General features: G+C 44.3%; 1 protein-coding gene across 3 annotated transcripts in view; it reads left to right on the forward strand.

The window, feature by feature from the left end:
* eps8l2 (EPS8 signaling adaptor L2) overlaps positions 1-22147 on the forward strand; it is a 36209-nt gene that overhangs the window by 7105 nt on the left and 6957 nt on the right. Inside the window, exons 2-12 of one of the 3 annotated variants that reach the window (XM_023819729.2) lie at positions 7140-7190; positions 7934-7980; positions 14834-14898; positions 16727-16888; positions 19577-19726; positions 20292-20371; positions 20455-20564; positions 20920-20996; positions 21282-21408; positions 21547-21635; positions 21819-21893. In XM_023819729.2, coding sequence (XP_023675497.1) covers positions 7156-7190; positions 7934-7980; positions 14834-14898; positions 16727-16888; positions 19577-19726; positions 20292-20371; positions 20455-20564; positions 20920-20996; positions 21282-21408; positions 21547-21635; positions 21819-21893 — 1017 coding nt within the window. In that variant the 5' untranslated portion in view covers positions 7140-7155. Of the gene's footprint in view, positions 1-7139; positions 7191-7889; positions 7981-12615; positions 14465-14833; positions 14899-16726; positions 16889-19576; positions 19727-20291; positions 20372-20454; positions 20565-20919; positions 20997-21281; positions 21409-21546; positions 21636-21818; positions 21894-22147 lie in introns of those variants that run through there. The other 2 variants (XM_072718301.1, XM_023819730.2) reach the window with 2 other exon arrangements.

Here is a 22147-nt window from a genome sequence, read left to right on the forward strand (position 1 = left end):
CGGGCAGGCTGTGAAATACGAGCTGCGTGCCATGTGGTTTGTAAAGGCACATTTGTATGGAGCTGAGTGTGATTTAAATGGCTGACGTGCGGTCGGCCGTGAGCCGGGGGGAGGGCAGGCGGAGGGGGGGTCAGGGGGGGCAGCACGGTGCGGACACGGACGCGATAACATTCAGGGAAGAAGCGCGTCTCAGAACAAAGCCTTTTGTGTTTCCTGCATACTGTCGTAGACATAAATCCCCAGAACGCAAAACAAACCTAACCACAGGCCACCCATAATCATATCGAGCTTCAAGTCGTCACAGGCATTTAAACAGGCAAATAGCAGGGAATAATCGAAAAATGCTTTTATAATTTATTCACACTCATATTGGCTCACTGGCACCCCGTCCAGTGTGCCCTGGGATGGGCTGCAGGCTCACCACTGCCCTGCACTAGTCCTCAGATTATTTTCACATTTTCGCTGCATTTGTACTGTTGCGGGTGTGGTGTGGTGGATATTCTGATTTTGAAATATCTCAGTCAACAATAAAATCATTTTATTTTAAAAACTTTTAGTGACTAGCTCCTATGTATCCAAACATAAGGGCTTGATAAGCATGTATAGAAAATGAATGGATATATGTATTCATATATTTACAGTATTTATGTTTCTTTGGAAAGATACTATAAATATCACACCATCAAGACAGGGTGTGTGAAGTGCTCTCCCATCTCTGATCAAGAGCCTGCTGTCATATCCCTGCCCGTCTCATCTCTGTCATAACCCTAACAAACCACACCTGTTACTCACTTACCCCTCTTGTCTTGCCTCTCGTTCCTAACCGTCATGTGGAAATCACTCACAGCTGCCTCTCGTTAGCCCCTTCTTTATATTTTGTACTTTAGTACCTGTTTATGTTGTCAGCCCCAGTCTAGTCTTTAACGTCAGTCTGCCTGTTAGCCTTTTGCAGTCCTGTTTGTTTCCCTCCTTCTGTTTTAATAATAAAGTCCCTTTTTGTTTTCCCGAACGCCTGCCCTTGAGTCTTTCATCCCTTGCAACATGACAGAATGTTGACTCCACAAATTGCCTAGCAGGTTCCCCCCAGGAGCCCCTTGCACCCCACATCTCTGCCTATATGATTTCCTCTGCACCTAATCTCCTTTCTCCACCCAAGCCTCTTGTCTGCTCACCTGGGTGATTTGTGGATCTGCTGCTGAACCAGCTGATTAACAGCAACCTGGAGGAGCCTGACAAGCCGAACAAACTCGCTGAGCCACCCGCTATGCAGATTGCCCCGCCGGTGCTAACCCCGTATGGGTTATGACCCTGGGGGAGGAGACCTGAGGAAGCCAGGGGTCCACCAGGAATGCGTCTGAAGCCACCCTGCCTGAAGTGGAGATGAAATCCCACCATGTGGATGGTTCCCCGAAGCCAGAGCATTCTTCATGCAGGCGGGGGAGATCCTGGCAGGGCTCACCCCAGGCACGAATGTGAAGCGGAGAAGGTCCTGCGCTGTAGAAAGGTGATGCAGCAGCTAATTGAGTGCGAGGCCAAGTCGCCGTCTCCTGGAGAAGAAAATGGGAGCAGCATACCATCCATGCTGGCCTCCCAGACTTCTGTTTACCTGCCCACCCAGGTAACCTCTCCTGCTGAGGCCCAGAGGGAAGAACCGACGACACCCTCCTGCTCCTGTACCGCAGTCCCCTTTGCGCCCTCCTGTTCTGACCTCGTTGGCCCTTTGGTGCCCTCAGGTCCAGATAGGCTTTGCGTCACCAGTGAACTAGGGTCTGCGTCCCGGGGTCGTTGCCCAGCTCCCCACGGTCCAGAACACTCCTCAGACACCCCCCGTTTCCATGCCTCAGTCCCTGTCCCAGTGCCCTGTCCTACCTTTGTTTTACTCTGGCCTGTATCCCTTATTATCCCCTCCATTGTTCCCCTGCCTGTTCCATATCTGGGTTGTGCCGTGTGTCCTGTCCTGACCTGTCTGGTGGTCCTGTCCCTCGGGACTTGCGTTCTGCCTACCCTGTGTGCCCTGTTGGTTCTGCTCTGTCCAATCCGGTGTACCTTCTGTTCCTGGCCCTGTGTGTCCACCCTTGCATTTGGTTCTCTTTGTCCCCTCCCTTCGTCCTTCGTGCCCACAAGGCACACTTTGGGGGGGGTACTGTCATATCCCTGCCCATCTCCTCCCTGTTATAGCCCTCAGAGGCCACGCCTGTTACTCATGTACCCCTCTTGTCTCTTGTTCCTAACCCTCATGTGGAGATCACTCCCAGCTACCTCTCATTAGCCCCTTGTTAGTCTTTCGTACTTCAGTACCTGTTTATCTTCTCAGCTCCAGTCTAGTTATTAACGGCAGTCGTCCTGTTGCCTTTGCCTCTCCCAAAGATAGTCTTCCTGTTTTGATCCCTCGCGGCCCTGTTTGTTTCCCTGCTCCTGTTTTGATAATAAAGAGCCTTTTGTTTTCCTCAACGCCTGTCCTCAAGTCCTTCATTCCTTGCAACGTGATACCTGCTAGAGAGTACACAGCAGTGCACTGTAGAAGTTAGTCCAGCGCCCACCTGCACATTATAAACAAGTGTTGTGTGGTTTATGTATATATTACATTGTGGGGACATTTTGTCTCCACGATGTGATAAAAATCTGCTATTATGACTTTGTCTGGATCATTTTGTGGTCGGTAGGAGGAGTAGCTTGACATAGACCTGGACATTGTCTTAAAGCTACATTCTCATTCATGTATGTTGTGAACGACATGACTTGTTTCAGATTAAAGATTAAAATTGATGATGTCAGTGCTTTTGATGATTTTTGTACCTTTACATCTGTGGGTTTTGTCATTGATATCTCAGTGTGTGGTGGGAGGGGTCAGTTTCTCCTGTGGCGGTTCTCCCATAGTGCCCCTCGTGTTTTGTGTCAGTAATGCCTGGTGCCATGTCTCCTAGGTGGGGCACTGCCTCTACCATGGACCCGCATCGTGGGTGTTTAGAGATGAGCTACACCTGTCGGCCTGCACTCTCGTTCCCCCTCCCCCGGCATCTGGGTAGATGTGGGACCTTTCTGAAAGAGCAGCAGCCGGTCCTTGGTAGAATTACAGCCAGTGGTGTGTTTAACAAAGAAACTGTTTTTTTTTGTTGTCGGTTCGCTAACGTTTGCAGTTGAATGTCCTTTTTAACTCACTAGCTGGGCTCTCGGCGTGCTGTTATTTACCAGCAGCTGTTGAAAAAGACCACTTAAGTGCAGCTGAATGAGCATTTTGTTATTTGCCCAAATGTGCACATCAGAAAGGCAGCTGAAGAGAACATGCTATACAGGGTGATCCTATCTTGGAATAAGCTGTAGAAAGAAGCTCTGGCTGTAATGGGGAGTGACCACTGAGCTCACTGCCCTACTCGTGTGAATAATGGTCTCTCTTCTGGGCGTAGATCTTTTTTGCCTGTATAAAATATGGGATGGTGTACAAAGCACATCTGCCTTTATAAGAGGCACAAAATGTTCATGAAGCAAGTGAAACGGTCTGTTAGAAGAATTCACATAAACCAAATAAGATACATAAGCAAATATATTTTCTGAGAGTAAGAAAAAAAAAAACAAGTTAGAAACATTTATGATGCAGAGAATTGGAGTTTCGTCCTGCTGCTGAAATGTTAGTCCATATACATCCATGTATTTACTATAAATCTTTACACTATACTGGGTTGCAATCAGCAATGCTTTGAGCCTGTTCCGGGAAATGCAGGGCACACCCTGGATGGGATGCTGGTCTATTTTAGGACACACACAATGGGCAGTGTTAGAGTAAGGTTCATCCACATGCCACATACTTGGAGGCAGGAAGTGAACCTGCAACGTTGGGTGGCAGTGCGGCTTCTCACTGGGCCACCATCGCTCTATATATAGGGGGTGGACAGAACAACGGAAACAGCTAATGATATCTTAATCACCCGTTGCGTTCAGAACAGCTTCAGTTTTTATTGGAATGCTGTCGGACATGTCCTGAACTGTGTATCGGACAATTTTTCAAGAGCAAGAACTCTAGTTTTTTGGGGAATGAAGATGGAAGCTTATTTCTCACTCTGTGCTTAATTGTTCACAGATGTATGGATGTGGTGATTGGGAGGGTCGGGGAAGGCATTTGACTTCATGCTGGTGTTCAGATAACCACCCCTGAAGTTGTTTAGCTGTCTGTATGGAATCATTATCATTTTGGAATATGAGATCATCATGAGGAAACTCAAATTTTTTAATTGTTATTCGACCATGCAGAGCAATGATTAGACCAAATGACTCCTGATGGTTTCCCTTACCAACTGACATTTTTGGTTGTGGGAATCCATTGACTTATTCCAAACATAAACCTGTTTGCATGCAGGAAAGCATGAAAGATTACTATTATGTGTTTTTCTTGCATTGCTCTGGGGTCCAGGTTTTGTGCACAGGGTTATATGTTTATATGTTTGTGTGCTGGCCTTGTGTGTAAGTTGGTTCCAAACAGCAGTCTTGCCATAAAATCCAGCATTGTGATGCTCACACGGGTGCTGATTCAGTTTTCGCGGTTTAGAAACATTGAGAGTCATGTTAGGTATGTCCTTGCATATTGGTGACCTTTGACGTGCATACACTGTACCTCTTTGCTAAGCCAGTTTGTCTGTATTTAGTACACGTGAATAGTGAATAGTTTTGCAGTTTTTTGTGACCAATGCCCTGCATTTCAGGCACCAAATGTATAGCCCCTTTAGAACTCTGTTAGTTGCCTGGTGCTTTGAAGAGTCACACATTACTATGCTGATTGCCAGACCACTGTTATAGCTACTGCTGATTGATATTCACTGTAGTATGTCTCACTGTGATAACTGTGTTTGTAATTTTGCTTTTATTACTTTAAAGTCCTTTTCCAAATGGTGTTTTCTTTATTTTGTTTTGCTCTGCAGTGTTGGGGGCTTGAATCTCACCTTCACTCTGTGGGAGGAGCTTCTGTGTTCTGTTCACCTCATGCAGCCCCAGTTTCCCTCTGCTGTGCCAATCACTTGCAGTTTACTTTAATTGCACATATGCCATCCGCTAATTAGGCATCCAAGCAGCATAGCTGCTGCATCCCTATTTTTTCTTTAAATGTTTATGTCTGTAATATTACAATATCCTGTTTTTCAGGACATTCCATTTGTGTACTGGGTACTCTATAAACTTGTTTGCACCATGTTTACTTGTTTGTACTGTGTGTACTGTCTTTGCGTCTTGTCTGTTTGCCACTGAATGGATGTTAATCTGTGCACTAGATTCTAGCTGCTCGATGCACCTCAATTTCTCTCTGGCGGTTAATAAAATTAATCTTAATATTAATCTTAATCTTAAACTTAATCTTAATCTTAATCTTAATCTTAACTGCCATTTTTAAATTGACCACAGTGTGTGATTGTGTGTATGTGTCCTGTGATAGACTGGTGTTGTGTCCAAAGTGTATCTCAGATTTATGCCTGTTGTTACCTGGGTTAGACCCCAGGTCTGGTCAGTGAACCTGACCAGGAAAAGTGGCGGGAAGATGGATGGATGTATTTATGTACCCTGTGGAAAATGGGTGTTTATATGTTGAAGTTTTACTGTCTTTACTGATGGCTGATAATATAATCTGAATATATGAATAATCTCTGTGTCTTCCTTATCTGTTACAAACTGTTGCCTCACTAAAAATGTCCTGATCAGATATTTACAGTTGGTAATGCTGGGAATTTGTGCATCCTGTTTTATGGGTTTTTTACAGATACAGTGGTACCTCAGTTCTCGAACTCATTAGAACTCGAATTTCTTAGAAGTCGAACCAACCGGTTAGAAAAAAAATAGCCTAGAGCTCGATCTGAATCTCAGAAGTCAAACCGTGAACGCCGACCTAAGACAAGTTGTACGCGTGTGGAAATGAGTCACGCGGCACGTCTCTCAGCGGAAACAAAGGGTAAAGCTTCAGTCTCAGCCTTGCATTCGCTGTGATAGCATCGTGCATGTTTGCACTAGCTGAATACATATATTTAGACAATAAAAATACATTTAGACAATGATAGACAGTAACAGTAATTATTATTATATAATAAAATACATTTAAAAATAAACATTTCTTATTCATTAACAGACAGACGGACAATACAATGACGGGACTGGGGAAACAAACTGAAACACGGACTAAATACAGAGGACTAATGACAACAACCAGAAACAGCTGATCACACGGGGATTCCACACGGGGTTAATGAGGGGGCGTGGCACACGGAAGGAGCGGGCGATCGGGGCAGTACACATTGTTTTTTTTAAACTTTACACATTGTTTGGATACATTTATTTTCTTACTTTACAAATTACTGTTTTGATAAATGTGCTTAGATGTGTTTAGTACAGTATATGGTCTTCTTGTTTTATCCAGTTCATTTTGTGTTTAAATGCTAAAAAACATATTTAGGTGTAATTTTTTGGGGCCGGGAACCAATTAATTGGTTTTCCATTATTTCTTATGGGGAAAATTTGATCAGAACTCGAACTTTTTAGGATTCGATCCGGAGTTCTGAACGGATTAAGCTCGAGTTCTGAGGTACCACTGTACCATTGTGATAACAGAGCTCTACCCATAATGCATTTTCACAACCAATGACTCAAAACATAAGTGTGTTGCCACCTCAACATGGGCAATACTCACTGTGACTGGAGATAATGGGGACTTTAGGAGTTAAAACCAGTTTAACTGGGACATTTTCGTCATCACTGTGTGACATTTTGTGTGGAAGAAAGATCCCATTGCCACAATGTTTATTAAATGTTTGTTGCTACCCGATCTGTACAGCCTACCCGAGCCATTCCTTCCGGGTTGAGTTCATGTATAGTATACTTGTGCACATGCGTGTGCCAGTCTCATCACTGATGTCGTGTCTGTGCTCACACTGGACGCATACCCACCTGAACCTTGCCCTAGTCCATGTTTTCATACGGGCTTGGGCATGGTCAAGCATACCATCCCCAGGCACAGTATGGAGTGATCACACTAATCAAGTGGACAAGAATTTGGGGGCCAAATGTGCTTGGGCATGGTACAGATTACCTAATATGAGAGACCTAGTTGGAGTGTTTGAGGTCTAGACAAACACTTTTCAGTCCTGACTGTTTTACTCTCTTTCTAACAGGTGGATGCCTTAAGCCATGAGTCTCCAGGGAGCCCCAACAAAAAACACCAAGTGGGTCCTATGATCACACACACCTGTGTACACACAGTTGTGGATTCACACTCACTCTTACTCCCACACACATACACCCATTTATAAATGCACACAGCTACAAACACTTTTTTCCTCTAACACACACATATCCTGTCTCATATTCTGTAGTGACGCAGGGATACCGACAAATGCTGTCTGAGGCTTTCTGTTCCTACGCACACAAACACATATTCATTACTTAAGTACACGCACACAGCCTGACACACGTTCTCCACTCACCTCTACACGTAGAAATGCTCCGATAAACATTCAGAAGTGTGTACAGATACAGTCATACACACTTCTCATCTGGGGCCTCAGCTATAACGTCTGATGTGCATTTCACACCGACCCCCCCCCCCCCACACACACACACACACACACACTCACACAGACACACACACGTAGCCTTTTTGGCTCTCCCCTTTTACTGACATTTACCTACACACTTTGGTCGCCCGCCTTGTGTGGTTTTGTGATCTGTGGGGAGGGGTGTTCCAGTTAACAGTGCAGCTCTGTTAGGGAATATTTGCTCTGCTTGGAGACCTCCAATCCCCACCCCCCAGTCCCCTCCCCTATAACCCCCCCCCCCCCTCAGGACACGAGTTCTGTCCAGTCCGCTGGACAGCAGGCGGGATCTGCATATGAGACGCTGACAGCGTGGGGGTACAGGGCAGGATGAAACAGTGCCACAGTAACCCAGCCTCTTCCTCTCTTCACAGTGGGGTGGCTAGATCAGACAGCAAGATGAGTGCCAAGGCCCTTTATGGTAAGTGTGTGTCTGTATCTGCTTGTTCAGCTGTCTTCGGGAACAAAACTGACGTCCCCACATGACATCCGTAGCCACTTTTATTAGTTGTCGGTTTTTTGTTTTGATGGATCATTAATTACATAAAAATGGGAATCAGCAGGAAGTCATAGCAAATATAACTATAAGAGATCTGTGTTTATGTGTGCGTGCGTGTGTCAGCCAGAGTGACTGCGTTGTTTCAGGTTTGCCCGTATGTATGTTTTCTTTTTCCATTCATGGTGTTGCTACGGTTACTGCCACATGTATACAGGTGTGGTACGGTGAATCTGAGCTGGCACTTTCCGGAACAGACCTATGAAAAGGGGCTCCTGTCGCAGAGCCAGAAGTCAAGCTGAGAGGCTCCTTGGTGATGTGGTTCGGATCAAGGAGGACAAGGTTCAGTGCGCAACACCATAGTTAAGGTTTAAAGGTTACGTGATACAGAAATCTTTGCACAATAAAACAATTGCTGTAAACCACCATGTTGGTTATGTCTAAAGTGCACATTTCCTCAGTCACCTATTAGGTATGGAACTTTTTAAAATCAAATAACCAGGTCATGGACATTTGCAAGTAAAATGTCTCTGCCAGGAAATCCAGGATCTGTTATGATTGCTCCCCCAGAACAGCAGCGTAGTCTGATAAGGTGGGACAAAGGTTTCAGAATGATAAATCAGCTCTCAGTCATTATCAGCCATCAGGTGCGCTAACCCGCTGTGCGGACTGTGCGTGTAGTCTTACTGTATGAATGGCTGTGCTGACTGTGCGTGTAGTCTTACTGTATGAATGGCTGTGCTGACTGTGCGTGTAGTCTTACTGTATGAATGGCTGTGCTGACTGTGCGTGTAGTCTTACTGTATGAATGGCTGTGCTGACTGTGCGTGTAGTCTTACTGTATGAATGGCTGTGCTGACTGTGAGATGCCATGCTGGCTTCATGAGACAATGTGCTAATAGTGTGAGGTGCTGTGATAACTGTGAGATGCTGAGTTTCATGTGTGAGACATTGTGATGACTGGGGAGAAACGGTGTATTGACTGTGTGAGGCACTGTGTTGACTGTGTGAGACACTGCTGATTGTAAGATGTTCTGAAGACTGCATAAAACATTGTGCTGACTGAGACACTGCTGATTATAAGATGCTCTGATGACTGTGTAAAACACTGTGCTGATTGTAAAACTGTGCTGACTATGTGAGACTGTGTTCTGATTGTTAGACACTGTGCTGACTGTGAAACACTGTGCTGAACGTGAGATGCTCTGAAGACTGTGAAACACTGTGCTGACTGTATGAGACCCTGTGCTGATTGTGAGATGCTCTGGTGAATGTGAGGCACTGTGCTGACTGTGTGAAACACTGAGTGGAATGAGAGATGCTCTGAAGACTGTGAAACGCTGTGCTGACTGTGTGAGACACTGTGCTGATTGCGAGATACTCTGGAGGATGGAAAGAATGCTAGGGGCTTAGCTAAGCCATGGGCTTCATTCATTCATGTATCTATGGTGATAACTTCAGGGAATTGCACTGCTGAGGAGCTGGCCTTGCGACTGAAAGGTGCCATTCTGCTTTGGTAAATTACCGGTATATGTGAATGGGGGAAAAATGCACATATAAATGGATATATGAATGCCTGAAAGGTGTATAACTCACTAAGTTAAAAAGATAAAAATAAAAAATAAAGCAAATAGAGCAATAAAAAAGAAAGGGTGTGTGTAAGAATGTGTGATTGCATGTGTTATGCAAGGAGAAGGGGCGTGTGTGTCATGGGTGTGTGGCAGGAACAGGGTGTGTCCTCCCAGTTACAGGTGGATGAAAAGGGCCATTGATTTGGAGCTGGGGGCTGCGGTGTGAGGTGCCCCATCAGCATGGCAGCACTAGCACTGCCCGCCCATCCGGCCCAGAAGCGGGTGCCTTAAACTCCTCATGTGGCTGCACCCCCACTGTCTGCTACAGCTACAAGCTGAGGCCCTTTCTAGGACCCTGTGCCTGATGCCCTGCACTCACTGTGGGAAATGCTGCACTCACTGTGGGAAATGCTGCACTCACTGTGGGAAATGCTGCACTCACTGTGCAGCTGACATTGAGCTTTCTGTGGAAGATGAAGCTCTGACATATGAGCCTGTGCTGACTGTGTAAACCCCTGCTGACTGTCTGAGCCTCTGTTGTTTGAGACCCTGTGTTGGCTGTATAGGACACTGTGCTGCCTGTTTGAGATGATGTTTTGACCGTGTGAGCTTGTGTTTGGTATGTGAGACACTGCACTGACTGTGTGAAATGCTGTTCCCTATGAGGCAATGTGTGGAGGGTGGACACTGTTCTGTGCTGACTGTTTGAGAAGCTGTGCTGTGTGACAATTCGCTGTTGTGTCACTATGCTGGCTGTGTGAAGTGCTGTGAAGGATAATTACTTAAGTCGGCTACATATTCATAAGTTCAGAGCACCAGACTACTGCCAATACTGCTCCAAATGTTCCACTGTTTCCAGACACTTACTACACACAACTACACTTAAATATCTGCAATAACACTTTGGATAAATTACCATTGGTGGGCTCCTGTACAGAATCTTGCTATAGTGATACAGCTAAGGACTTCTTGTGTGTGCACAGGCAAGAGAGTGTTTGCATGGTCCAGGAAGAAAGGCCTGTCCTTGCACAGATCACTTTCCTTTTCAATACCTAATTTTGCCTTCATGCAAAAATCTTATAATCACTCTGGCTGTGCCGTTTAGCAGGTAAGCTATGCAAATGGGAATTGCGCCTTCCCTGCTGTCCTGCTTAGCATCTGCTAGTGCTAGATGGGCAGGAGGGGCTGCATTGAGGAGCTGAGCTGCAGGGGCCTCAGTTTGCACAGGTTGTGTCCTGGGGAGTAGAAGAGAAGGAATCACGCACACTAATATTTCTGCAGTGTCTGTTTTGGGAGCAACATGGCACTTTCAGGTACTGCGGTCCTTAATACAGGCACTAGCTGCGTGAAAGCCCAAGCGTGAGGAATTGCGTTTAAGCTGTCAGATCTGTAAGCTTGGAAACAGTGTCTATTTAACAGTGTCTTTTTGTGCTCCTCATCTTATCACCTCTGTTATTTATTCATTTCTTTGTTTGGCGTTTTCCATTCTGGCCCGCTAATTCGCCTCTCTCTCTGTGCAAATGAGTAGCTCTGTCCTCTCCACTGTGTTTGGCAAATGCAAACTGTGAGTAATGTGTGTTTGAGGGTTTTTTATATATAATGTCAGTGTGCTTCTTGGTTTCATTCTATGTAAAAGACTGATATGGCGATTCTAGCTGAGTCTTAGTTGAGAGAAGGCTGTGACTGAGCCTCATTGTGCTAACGTTTGTTCGGAATGAGGTGCCGATCCTTCCAGTGTCTGATATAAAGAAGTCTGTTTGGAATGAGGTGCTAATACTTCCTGTATATCATATAAAGCCATGTGTTTGGAATGAGGTTCTGATCCATCCTGTGTATGATGTAAAGACGTGTTTGGAATGCTAAGAAGGCAATTAACCTTACTGTTGATAAGGTACCAATATCTACTCAGAATGAGGTGATAATGCAGCCTTGTAATTCTCAATTCTCAAAGAATTTCCCCATTGTGGGATTAATAAAGTCTAATCTAATCTAATCGAATCTAAATTGAAGCCTTTGTAATAAAGAAGCCTGGTGCTGGATGGGTATAGTTGCCAAAGACATGCTTTTGTGCAGCTGGTTATTCTGAGATGCCGAGAATGATACTGACACCAAATGTGTGTGACTGAAGAGCACAACGCACAAGAGTCCCAGAAAAGACTCATCCGTGACTGGCGACACTGTGACTCTGGCATGACTCCTAAAACCTGTGTCAGTCATGGGGTGTTGTAGTGTAAACAAAGCCTCACCTTTCTTCCTGCTTTGTGAGGAAGATAAGTATGTTTGTAAACATGCCACAGTAGATAGGCGCTGCTGAACTGGTCTTCCAGTTGCATTTCAGATGCAGTGTGTGTCGAAATTAAAGATGAAATAAGGTCTAAGTACTAATATCGACGCATTTGATTTGGCGTTACAGTTTAATAAGTGTTTTGACTTCGATGTTTATTTTAATGTTGATTTTACAAAAGGGACATGAATGTCATATGCCTGTACAGATGAAAAGCATGTTGACTTTGTATACACACACATGCACACACACACCACACACATTTGTATTCATATCTTTGTGAGGACCATCCATTCATTTCCGTGGGAAAAACCCTAATCCCAACAAATATACCAAACCCACACACACACACACACACACATAAACAAATTCCATATTCCATTCCAGTTAAAAAGAAGCACAATAACATGCATTCACTTTTTGTGCTTTGGGGCCATTTCACATTTCTCTGTCCTAGCAAAACCTCGTCCAGCAGAAGTCAAAAACATCCAAAAAGTAACTTTGAAGCCGTTTGAACCATCTGCCGCCCGGGCCACTTTCATCGCGGTGGGCCCTGCGGACGGGCTTCCAGTAACGCCATGCATTAATAAGGCAGGAGGCGATCAGCTTTCACAGACACCTGCGCTTGTGTTTCACCTTCCAGGAGCCGAGGTGGGAGGTAGGGCAGGAAATGGGGAAGTATCACAATTTCCTTTTCTAAGGGGGGGGGGGGGGTAGAATGGAAGCAAAAGAGCGATAGAGCAAAGAAGCAGGGAGAACTTGGAGGAGAGGCAGGGGTTGGATAGAGTTTCAGCCTGCAACAAAGGGATGAATGAGATAGGTGACTAAAATGTGGATGTGTGGGTAGTGACCAGTACAGAAGGTAGTAGATTGAGGTGAAGAAGCAGACTCAGTGGGACTGAGAGAGTGGCAAAGGGATCTTAAAGGTAGACCTACAGTTACTGAGTCAATCAATATTCACTTCCTGGATATATCTTTGTATATCTGCGCTCTGTGGCCACTGTATTAGTACCAAGTGGGACCCACTTTGGCCTCCAGAACCTCTTCAAAGGTGGATGAGTTTTATCTTCAGAAAAACCATTCTGTACACCATTGATGTAATGAGCTCTTATTTTTGCACTTGTGGCCTTCCTGTTAGCTGTTCCAACAGCAATTACACACTCTCTCTCTTTCCTAATCCAGTCCTCGGGACCCACAGACAGTCCACATTTTTTCTCCCAGTAAGGAGCAAAGAGGGAGCAAAAATGTGGACTGTCAGGTAGGGAGCAAAGAGGGAGCAAAAATATGGACTGTCAGGTAGGGAGCAAAGAGGGAGCAAAAATGTGGACTGTCTGGTAGGGAGCAAAGAGGGAGCAAAAATGTGGACTGTCTGGTAGGGAGCAAAGAGGGAGCAAAAATATGGACTGTCTGTGGGTCCCCGAGGACCAGATTGGGACACATTGGTCTATAAGATCACATGTCTTAACTGCTCTCAGCTTAACAACACAATAACTGACCGTGTTGACCCTGTGTGCATGCTGTTTATATTCAGTTGCAGCCCCATGATTCGCTGTATAGATGAGCAGGCTGTTTGCATCAGCAAGCAGGCATACTTAATAAACTGGCCACTGATGTGTATGTACTATATATATCGTGAAATTGTTGTAAGGTAGAAAGCAGAGGGCAGAAATTATGTCACACCATAGAAAACACAGAGGATATCTGTTTATCCAGCCACTGGACCTATAAAACAAGGACAGTCAAAGAGAGAAGTCTTGGCAGCATAATGAATGAGGATCAGTCCACCAGACACAGGAACTGTAAAGTCTTTGTGTTAAGAGAAGGAAGAAAATGTTTGAATGGGGAATTATACATAACTTGTTGTGCCACTTTGTCATGGGAGATATGACACAGGTCCTCCTCTCTCACACTGGTAATTTACGACTCACTGGAGTTTATAGATTTAATTCATAGCGTTCATTTGCATTGTGTTGAACGTTATCCAAATAAAAGATTGGTCAATTACTCTAAACGGGCCCAGATTGAAATGTAGTAAGGTCCATAAGAGGGTTGTTCCAGTTACTGATTCTAGAAGCACTCAGTAAGGTTCATTAACTAGCTTGCGTGATGTATATGGATATGACGTAAATCTATGAGTTTAGTATTCTGCCTGTGATTTTATTGCAGTGAGAACATCACGTAAAAGGCACCGGAGTGGAATAACACTGGAATAATGGCTTGTGTGTGTGAGGATTAACCTCCAGTAAGGATCTCCAGAGAGGTCTGGTTCTTTCTGCTGCTCTTTTGCTACACCTACCAAAAAAACAGCATTACGTTTAAATGTCTGTGCTCAAACATGTAAAGCTAGTGTTGAAGTAACATATTTGTTGCCAGTAAAGGCATCGCACAGCTGACCTTTAACCCTGCTGACAGATAGGAGAGTGAGGTGGACGGGTGGGCGGGGCTATGGGTCACAGCGCACTCCTGCCGTGACGGTGACGGGTCACACTCAACCAGAACTGGGCAGAGGGAGTACGGCAATCATTAGGAGCAATGCTGAGCTGGAAAGAGAAAGGTAATAGCGGGTTGGGTCACATTGGAGGGTCGGTCTGTCAACATCATTTATTTTTGTGGAGAGCTGGAGGATATTATTACTGCCGATATGATGGGTTCTGGCGAGTGAATGGGCAGTGATGGGAACCTTAAGGTGGAACCTGTGTGAGCTTCTGTGTATCTTAATATGGAAAATGTGTCCATTATATTTTGAGTATTGGAAAAACATGGACTGAGCTTTTGCATGTCGTTGGACGGGACCTGCGCTAGCATCTGCTTGTTTGTGTGGTGGCCGTCCTGGTTTCTGTCAGATGTGTGACTATTTTCTGAGAACAGTCACATTTACAGTGTACTGTATGTGCTTCATATTCCTCCCTCCTGCGCTTCACAGAGCAGAGGAAAAAGTACTCCAACTCCAACATCATCATGCATGAAACGTCCCAGTATCATGTGGAGGTAAGAGCCTTCTCTGTCTCTATTCACACTCATTCCAGCAATCGATCAATGCTAATCACCAGTGCGCTGTTTTGTACCAGTAATATATAGGATCTGGTTTATAAAGGGAAACTAGATTCTATCCGACCTCCATAAAAACCAATCAGAGCCGGCATGTGGGTTAATTTTTGATTGTCCGTTTGTTTTTTGTTTTTTTTATTGCCAATGTGCTGTAAAGCTGGTTTCAGGCCAGTTGGCACAGGCAACGTTCATCAACAGCCGTGACGAGAGAGTCTCATTAAGAAGCCTTTACGGGTGTGCAGTTAAACATACGCAGAACTGGGTGTATCGGTCCTGTCCTCCAGTTACGTGCAGGATCATGGTCCATGAGCAGGGCCCAGAAGTGTGTTTATGTACATGTTTATCTGACACTCTTAATTTGATATGATTAATGATTTTTTTTAAGCGGCAGATTACTTATCAAACAGAACTTTTCAATGTGAAAACTAAATATTGCCTTTTTTAAATCAAGATAAAGTTCTTAAAACAGGACCTGGGTTTGTTTGGAATCCAGCTCGAGAAGAGAAGCCACAATTTCTGTGGTGATATTTTCTAAAAAATATGCGCTACATAGAAAAAAACACCAGAACACACACATTTAAGATTAAGAAAAACTTTATTGATCCCAGGAGGAAATTTGTGTGCTTACAGCAACAATTATGTATTCAAGTATTCCAGTGGGACTTTATTGTAGTGCCAGCCATACACTAGTATACAGTGTCAGAATATGTCATTCCCCCCGGACCACGGTGCAATGTAAGACACATAGGGGGACTGTATGTGCACAATGACAGGGGTAAAGTGCAGATTAACACATAGTGCACATGACACGACAGGAAGGCAGACACAAAGTATGTACATGAATATAGCATGTATAATATAGTGTGTATATTAATATGGTAAATAAACTATGTAACATGAATTGAATGATGTAACTGTCTGTACATAACAGAGCATAGACCAACATACATGTAGTGCAATACAAGGCAAAGATAGTAAACATAGTTCAAACAAGGAAATGTGCAAACAAATTTAAAAAGTATACACGCTGAATATGCTAAAAAAACAGATATGTTTATAAATACCTATTCATTTCCCTGCCCAGACAGAGTGGAAAACACACGGGCTTGAGGCTGTGAGGGTTTCTTTGCAGTATGACCTTTGCTTTCTTTCACCTGTGATAAAACAGGCAGAGAGCTCAGCCTGATCAAAGCCAACACCCACACCGTCTAAACATTTTCGCATTTCAGATCTCCCGTTCACTGCTGTCCAAACCCTGCAGTACGCAACCCGGTCTAATGGCTGCAGAGTAGTGCTTTGGCTGTTCTTCCCCATTCTCCCGGGCGAATAACCAGAAGGCCCATACTCAAATCTCACACCCGGTCATCCTCCTGCATTTAGAGATTACATGTTCTCATTATGTTAACGTGACTTTTTGTTGGGTAGTAGAGCATTCGACTGAAATCCGCATGTTAATATCAGTTGAATGGATGAATATGAATATATATATCATTGTAAGCACACTCCTAATTTAGGATTTGCTCTTCACTTTGTGTATGTATTTCATCTAAGGAGTCAGAATTATTTCTGGTTTCAGGTCAGAAAAGTATAATTAAAAAATATATGAAAATATTTTTTTAGTTGACCACCAGGTATTGGACCAAGATAATTTAGCTTCAAATTCAAATGGAAAGTTTTAAATGATAGCTATTCTCTCTGTCAGTCATTCCTTAATTCTAACTCTACTTAAGTTCATCCTGAAGTATGTCCCAAACACCTCTCTCTCCAGCACCTCTCCACCTTTGTGATGGATAAAACCGAGTCTATTGCCACAGTTGATGATGCCATCAAGAAGCTTATCTTTCTTGACTCCAAAGACAAGATCTGGACCCAGGAGATGCTGCTGCAGGTTACCGACAAGGCCATACGCCTCCTGGACTGTGACTCACAGGTATGTCTACCATGTTAGTGTTTTTTGCACCCATCCTTAACATTAGTGTGAGCCAGAAGAAGACTTCCCTCCATTAATGATTGCCTATAGTCGATGCTCCTGCTGAAATTTGATTCTGCTCCACTCACTTGGTTTAGCTACTCATTGAGTTAATTTAACAGCAGTGACCAAGTACTTTGAGTATTCAGTGTCTCACTCTTCGCAGGGACACATGCATTTTACGACATTATCATGAGAAATGCATTAATAAAGCCTACATGTGACCTCTCCTTAGTTCATGCTAACCGCACTACACGTACAGAGGGAATTAAGACCTGAAGGCATATAAAAAGTTAAAGAACAAAGTGAAAAGATGCCACTGTGGCTAAATGTGATAAAAATATACATTATGACCTCAGGATCAGCAGCTAATTTTAACGTTAGACATGAAGATTTTCTGTTGGTGAAGACTTTTAATAATACTGTGGTGTGCATGGATAACAAACAAGTGCATTATTGATGATATCAAGCCGAAACTTTCACTTAAAGCACAAATAACCAGCAAGAATCTGTATTATTTTTTACGTATTATAAGGAGACAAGTGCAATGGAGAAGACCATAATGTTTGGAAAAGCTGACTTATGGGAGGAATATGAGGAAGAGAATGACCAACACAATAATACAGTAAACATGCCTTTGGGAGGCCTAAAGACCTTAAAAGAAGATAGAATGTTCAGGACGAATGCTGCTTGTATGGTCATTGGGAGTTGACCTTGACTTTACGTCACCTAATAACAAAAAAACAATAAAACGCTAAAAGATATTAACAGATGGGCCCAGTTTAAAGCTCACAGCGTGTTCGCTAACGGTAAACACTGGGGCCTTTATTGGGTTGCTGAGCTTGAGGTTTAGAAACCCAGGCTGCATGTGAATAAGTAAGACGCTCAGTAAACTGATCTCATAAGAAAAACAGAACAACTTTAGGCAATTTCAGTTCTAGGAGGTACATGTCAATAATTGACTTTGGGAGACACAGTAACAGCTGTGTGTGTTGAGAGCACCATCTAATGGAAAAATAGGGATGGTTCTATGAAACCAGGCATGAGGCACGTTACGTATCAGTGAGAGAACAGAACTGTGACTTTGTGATGGTTCCTAAATGCAATAGCCTGGAATAATCCAGTGTCTATTATGTATTAACTCTGCATATACATGTTTGAATATGTTTGAACTGTACATAAATTACATAGAATATAACTGGTTATACACTCTAAGGACAAAAGTATTGGGACACACTTCATTCAGATCCATTGCCACAGGTGTCTAAAATGAAGCACCTAGCCATACAGCCATCAGGGTTAGAAACATTTATGAAAGAATGAATCATTCGGAAAAGCTCAGAGAATCCAAGCTTAGTACTATTATAGGATGCCACCTTTGCAGTAAGTCAGTTTGTGAAATTTCTTCCCTGCTAGATATTCCATGGTCAGCTGTAAGTGGTATTATGGCAAAGTGGAAGTGTTTAGGAACAACAGAAACTCAGCCATGAAGTGTCAGACCATGTAAAGTAACAGAGCGGGGCTGCTGAGTGCTGAGGCTCATAGTGTGTAAAAGTCGCCAGCGCTCTGTTGACTCAATAACTGCAGAGTTCAAACTTCCTCTGGCATTAACCCCAGCAGAAAAGCTGTGTGCTGGTAGCTTCTTGGAATGGGCTTCCATGGCCGAGCAGCTGCATGCAAGCCTCACATCACCAAGCACAATGCCAAGTGGCGAATGGAGTGGTGCAAAGCACGGCACCACAGGACTCCGGAGCAGTGGAAACATGTTCTGTGGAGTGACACATCGCACTTCTCTGTCTGGCAGTCTGATGGATGAGTCTGGGTTTGGCGGATTCCAGGAGAACATTACCTGCCCGACTGCATTGTGCCACCTGTAAAGATTGGTGGAGGAGGGATAATGGTATGGGGTTGTTTTTCAGGGCTTGGGCTGGGCCCCTTAGTTCCAGTGAAGGGAACTCTTAACGCTTCAGCATTCCAAGACATTTCGGACCTTGTGGGAACAATTTGGGGAAGGCCCTTTTCTGTTCCAGCATGACTGTGCCCCAGTGCACAAAGCAAGGTCCATAAAGACATGGTTTGGTCAGTTTGGTGTGGAAGACCTTGACTCGCCTGCACAGAACCCTGACCTCAAATCCCGTCGGAACACCTTTGGGATTAACTAGAATGGAGATTGAGTGTCAGGCCTTCATTCCAACATCAGTTCCTGACCTCACAAATGCTCTTCTGGATCAATGGGCAAAGACATACAGACACACTACATAATCTTGTGGAAAGCCATCTCAGAAGAGTGACAGCTGTTATTGCTGCAAAGAGGGAACCAATTCCATATTGATGGATTTTGAAAAGGATGTCATAAAAATTCCTGTAGGTGTAGTGGCCAGGTGTCCCAATACTTTTGTCTATATAGTGTATGTACTGTAATTTCATGTTGTGTGGGTTATTTTTTCTATTTCAATTATATATCCTTTTGACAAATCACTATGGGAGTTCAAGTACGTAGGATCCATCGTCATTGTAAATTATAAGATCTGTAAGACTATTAAGAGACTGTTTGTTGTTGAAATAGCCCAGATGCTGGGGTTTCCAGTGCACACAACACTGGTCAGTGTGACAGTGTATAAACTGAACATCTTCCTCTGGCCCTGTCAGGAGGAGCTGGAGAACTTCCCACTGTCCACGGTGCACATGTGCCAGACGGTGCTGAATCAGACCCGCTACCCCTCGGTGCTGCTGCTTGTGTGCCAGGACAATGAGCAGCACCGGCCCGACATCCATTTCTTCCACTGTGACGAGGTGGAGGTGAGTCCTTTCACTGAAGCTGACCCAGACACACACGCCACACACTGTAACACAGTCCAGTAGCTCCCTAATGCTAATCCGGACACAAACAATACACTGTAACACAGTCCAGTAACTCCCTAATGTTAACCCAGACACAGACAATACACTGTGACACAGTCCAGTAGGTCACTAATGCTAACCCAGACGCACACGATACACTGTGACACAGTCCAATAGCTCCCTAATGCTAATTGCTAACCCAAACAGAAACACACACGCCCTGTATTGGGATACGGCCTCAGAACCACCTAATGCTAATCCATGTATATACAATTCACTGTGACACAGTCCAATAGCACCCTAATGCTAATCCAAACAGAAAAATGCATGCACTGTATTGGGACGCAATCTCACAACCACCTATGCTAATGCAGACAAAGACACAAACACACATGGCACTATGACACTTGGTCCGTAACCTTGATCCAGATTCCCAAATATGCATCAGAGGTATAATTATTGGTGTTTTTTACCAACATCATTCAGTGCAACATAATGCACGCTGCTATCCTCGCTCCTATAGGCTGAAATGGTGCATGCTGACATCGACAGCGCCCTCGGAGACAACAAGCACGGCAAGAAGATGCGGCCGCAGACCCTGAAGTAAGCATGTGTCCGGCTCCCCCGCACCCACGTGCCGTGCCTGCCTGTCCGCTGAGCTCACAGATATAACCCTTTCCTCACAGGGTCAATCAAGAGAAGATGAAACGCCACAGGGAGACCATCATCCCCCCCTCGGCCTCCAAAGACCAAGCCCCGGCCGTCAAGGGCAGAGTGGCTGCCACAAACATGAAAGGTGAACCAACACACACACTCACTCACACACACAGGTTGGTAGTTATATCTTTGTGGGGACTCTCCATTCATTTCTATGAGGAAAACTCTAATCCCAACATGATGACCTTAAGCCCTACCCAGCCCTAACCTTAACCATAAGTAACCAAACAAAACGTGCAACTTATTGCATTTTTACTTTTGTGATTGCATTCACATCTTTGTGGGGACCTGAGAAATGGACCCCACAATGTCAAAATAACAAGTTTTTATTACTTTGTGGGGGACATTTGGTCCCCACAATGTAATGTAAACATAATCTACACACACACACAAGCATATGTACTGCAGGAACTTACAGTATGTCTACTGAACAGATATCGATAGACGGATTTCTGTTCAACACGACCAGGAGTCTAATGAAAAGCTGGCACAGCGCATTGAAAAGGATGTGGTGAGTTCTTCTGATACTTTACAATGCTGTGATATGCTGTCATTGTATATAAACCAACCCTCCGGCATTGTAATGCGTAGCATTTTGATGATCTGTATGTAGACGGAATCATTGCATACAGACTGACCTTCTGGTACTGTGGTACTGTATGTGTCACTGTGATATTCTGCATACAGACTGAATCACTGCATACAATCTAACCCTCTGGTACTGTAATGTGCAGCACTGCATTCACTGTACGGTTCCTTACTTGCTGAATTTGACTCCTGCTTTTTTTATTTTTAGCAAATTCTCAACTGTGCTCTGGACGACATTGAAATTTTTGTGGCGCGGCTGCAGAAGGCCGCTGAGGCGTTTGCTCAGCTGAACCAGCGGAACAAGAGCAAGAAGGGCAAGAAGAGAGGTCCGGCAGGTAAGTGACCCCATGACCCCTCGATGACCCCACACGTGCCTAAAAGCACGGCCCTGTGTTGTACATAGCTATTAGGCAGCGTTTTGCTGCTGGAGAGTGTTTCCAACGTCTGTGTTAATGAGTGTCTGGTGTTTCCAGAGGGCATGCTGACCTTACGAGCCAAACCACCATCAGAGGCCGAATTCACAGATAGCCTGCAGAAGATAAAACTTGCCTTTAACCTACTGGTGGGTCTTTCAGTTAGCTAAAGCGATGTTCTTTCACATTGATGACCTTCCATTCAAACTAGCTTCCACTTAGTATATCATTTCTTCCATAATTTAAAATTTATTATTAACTAACACTGCAATTCTGTTAGGTCTACTGCTAGCTTTTGAAGGTCTTGACCTAGTGTTTATTGCCCCCTGCAGGCCAAACTAAAGAAGCACATCCAGAATCCCAGTGCAGCAGAGCTGGTTCACTTTCTATTCGGTCCTTTGGAGCTGGTAAGGAAATAGGGCTCACTGGGCAACAAACTGACTGAGAAATTCACTGACCATTACATCTACTGAGTCACCGACACATCAATACACTAATGCATTGTGACCCTGAGATAGATATTGATGTAGGTAAACATACTACGTAATATGTAGACACTGACTCACACGCAATCTGAGATGCTGGGACACTGATACTGAGCACCGGAGTCGGGTGACTCGAGGCAAGGACTCAAACTCTCTCATACCTGCCACTTCAGACT

This window comes from Paramormyrops kingsleyae, chromosome 11 (genome assembly GCF_048594095.1).
Source record: "Paramormyrops kingsleyae isolate MSU_618 chromosome 11, PKINGS_0.4, whole genome shotgun sequence".
Lineage (NCBI taxonomy): Eukaryota > Metazoa > Chordata > Actinopteri > Osteoglossiformes > Mormyridae > Paramormyrops > Paramormyrops kingsleyae.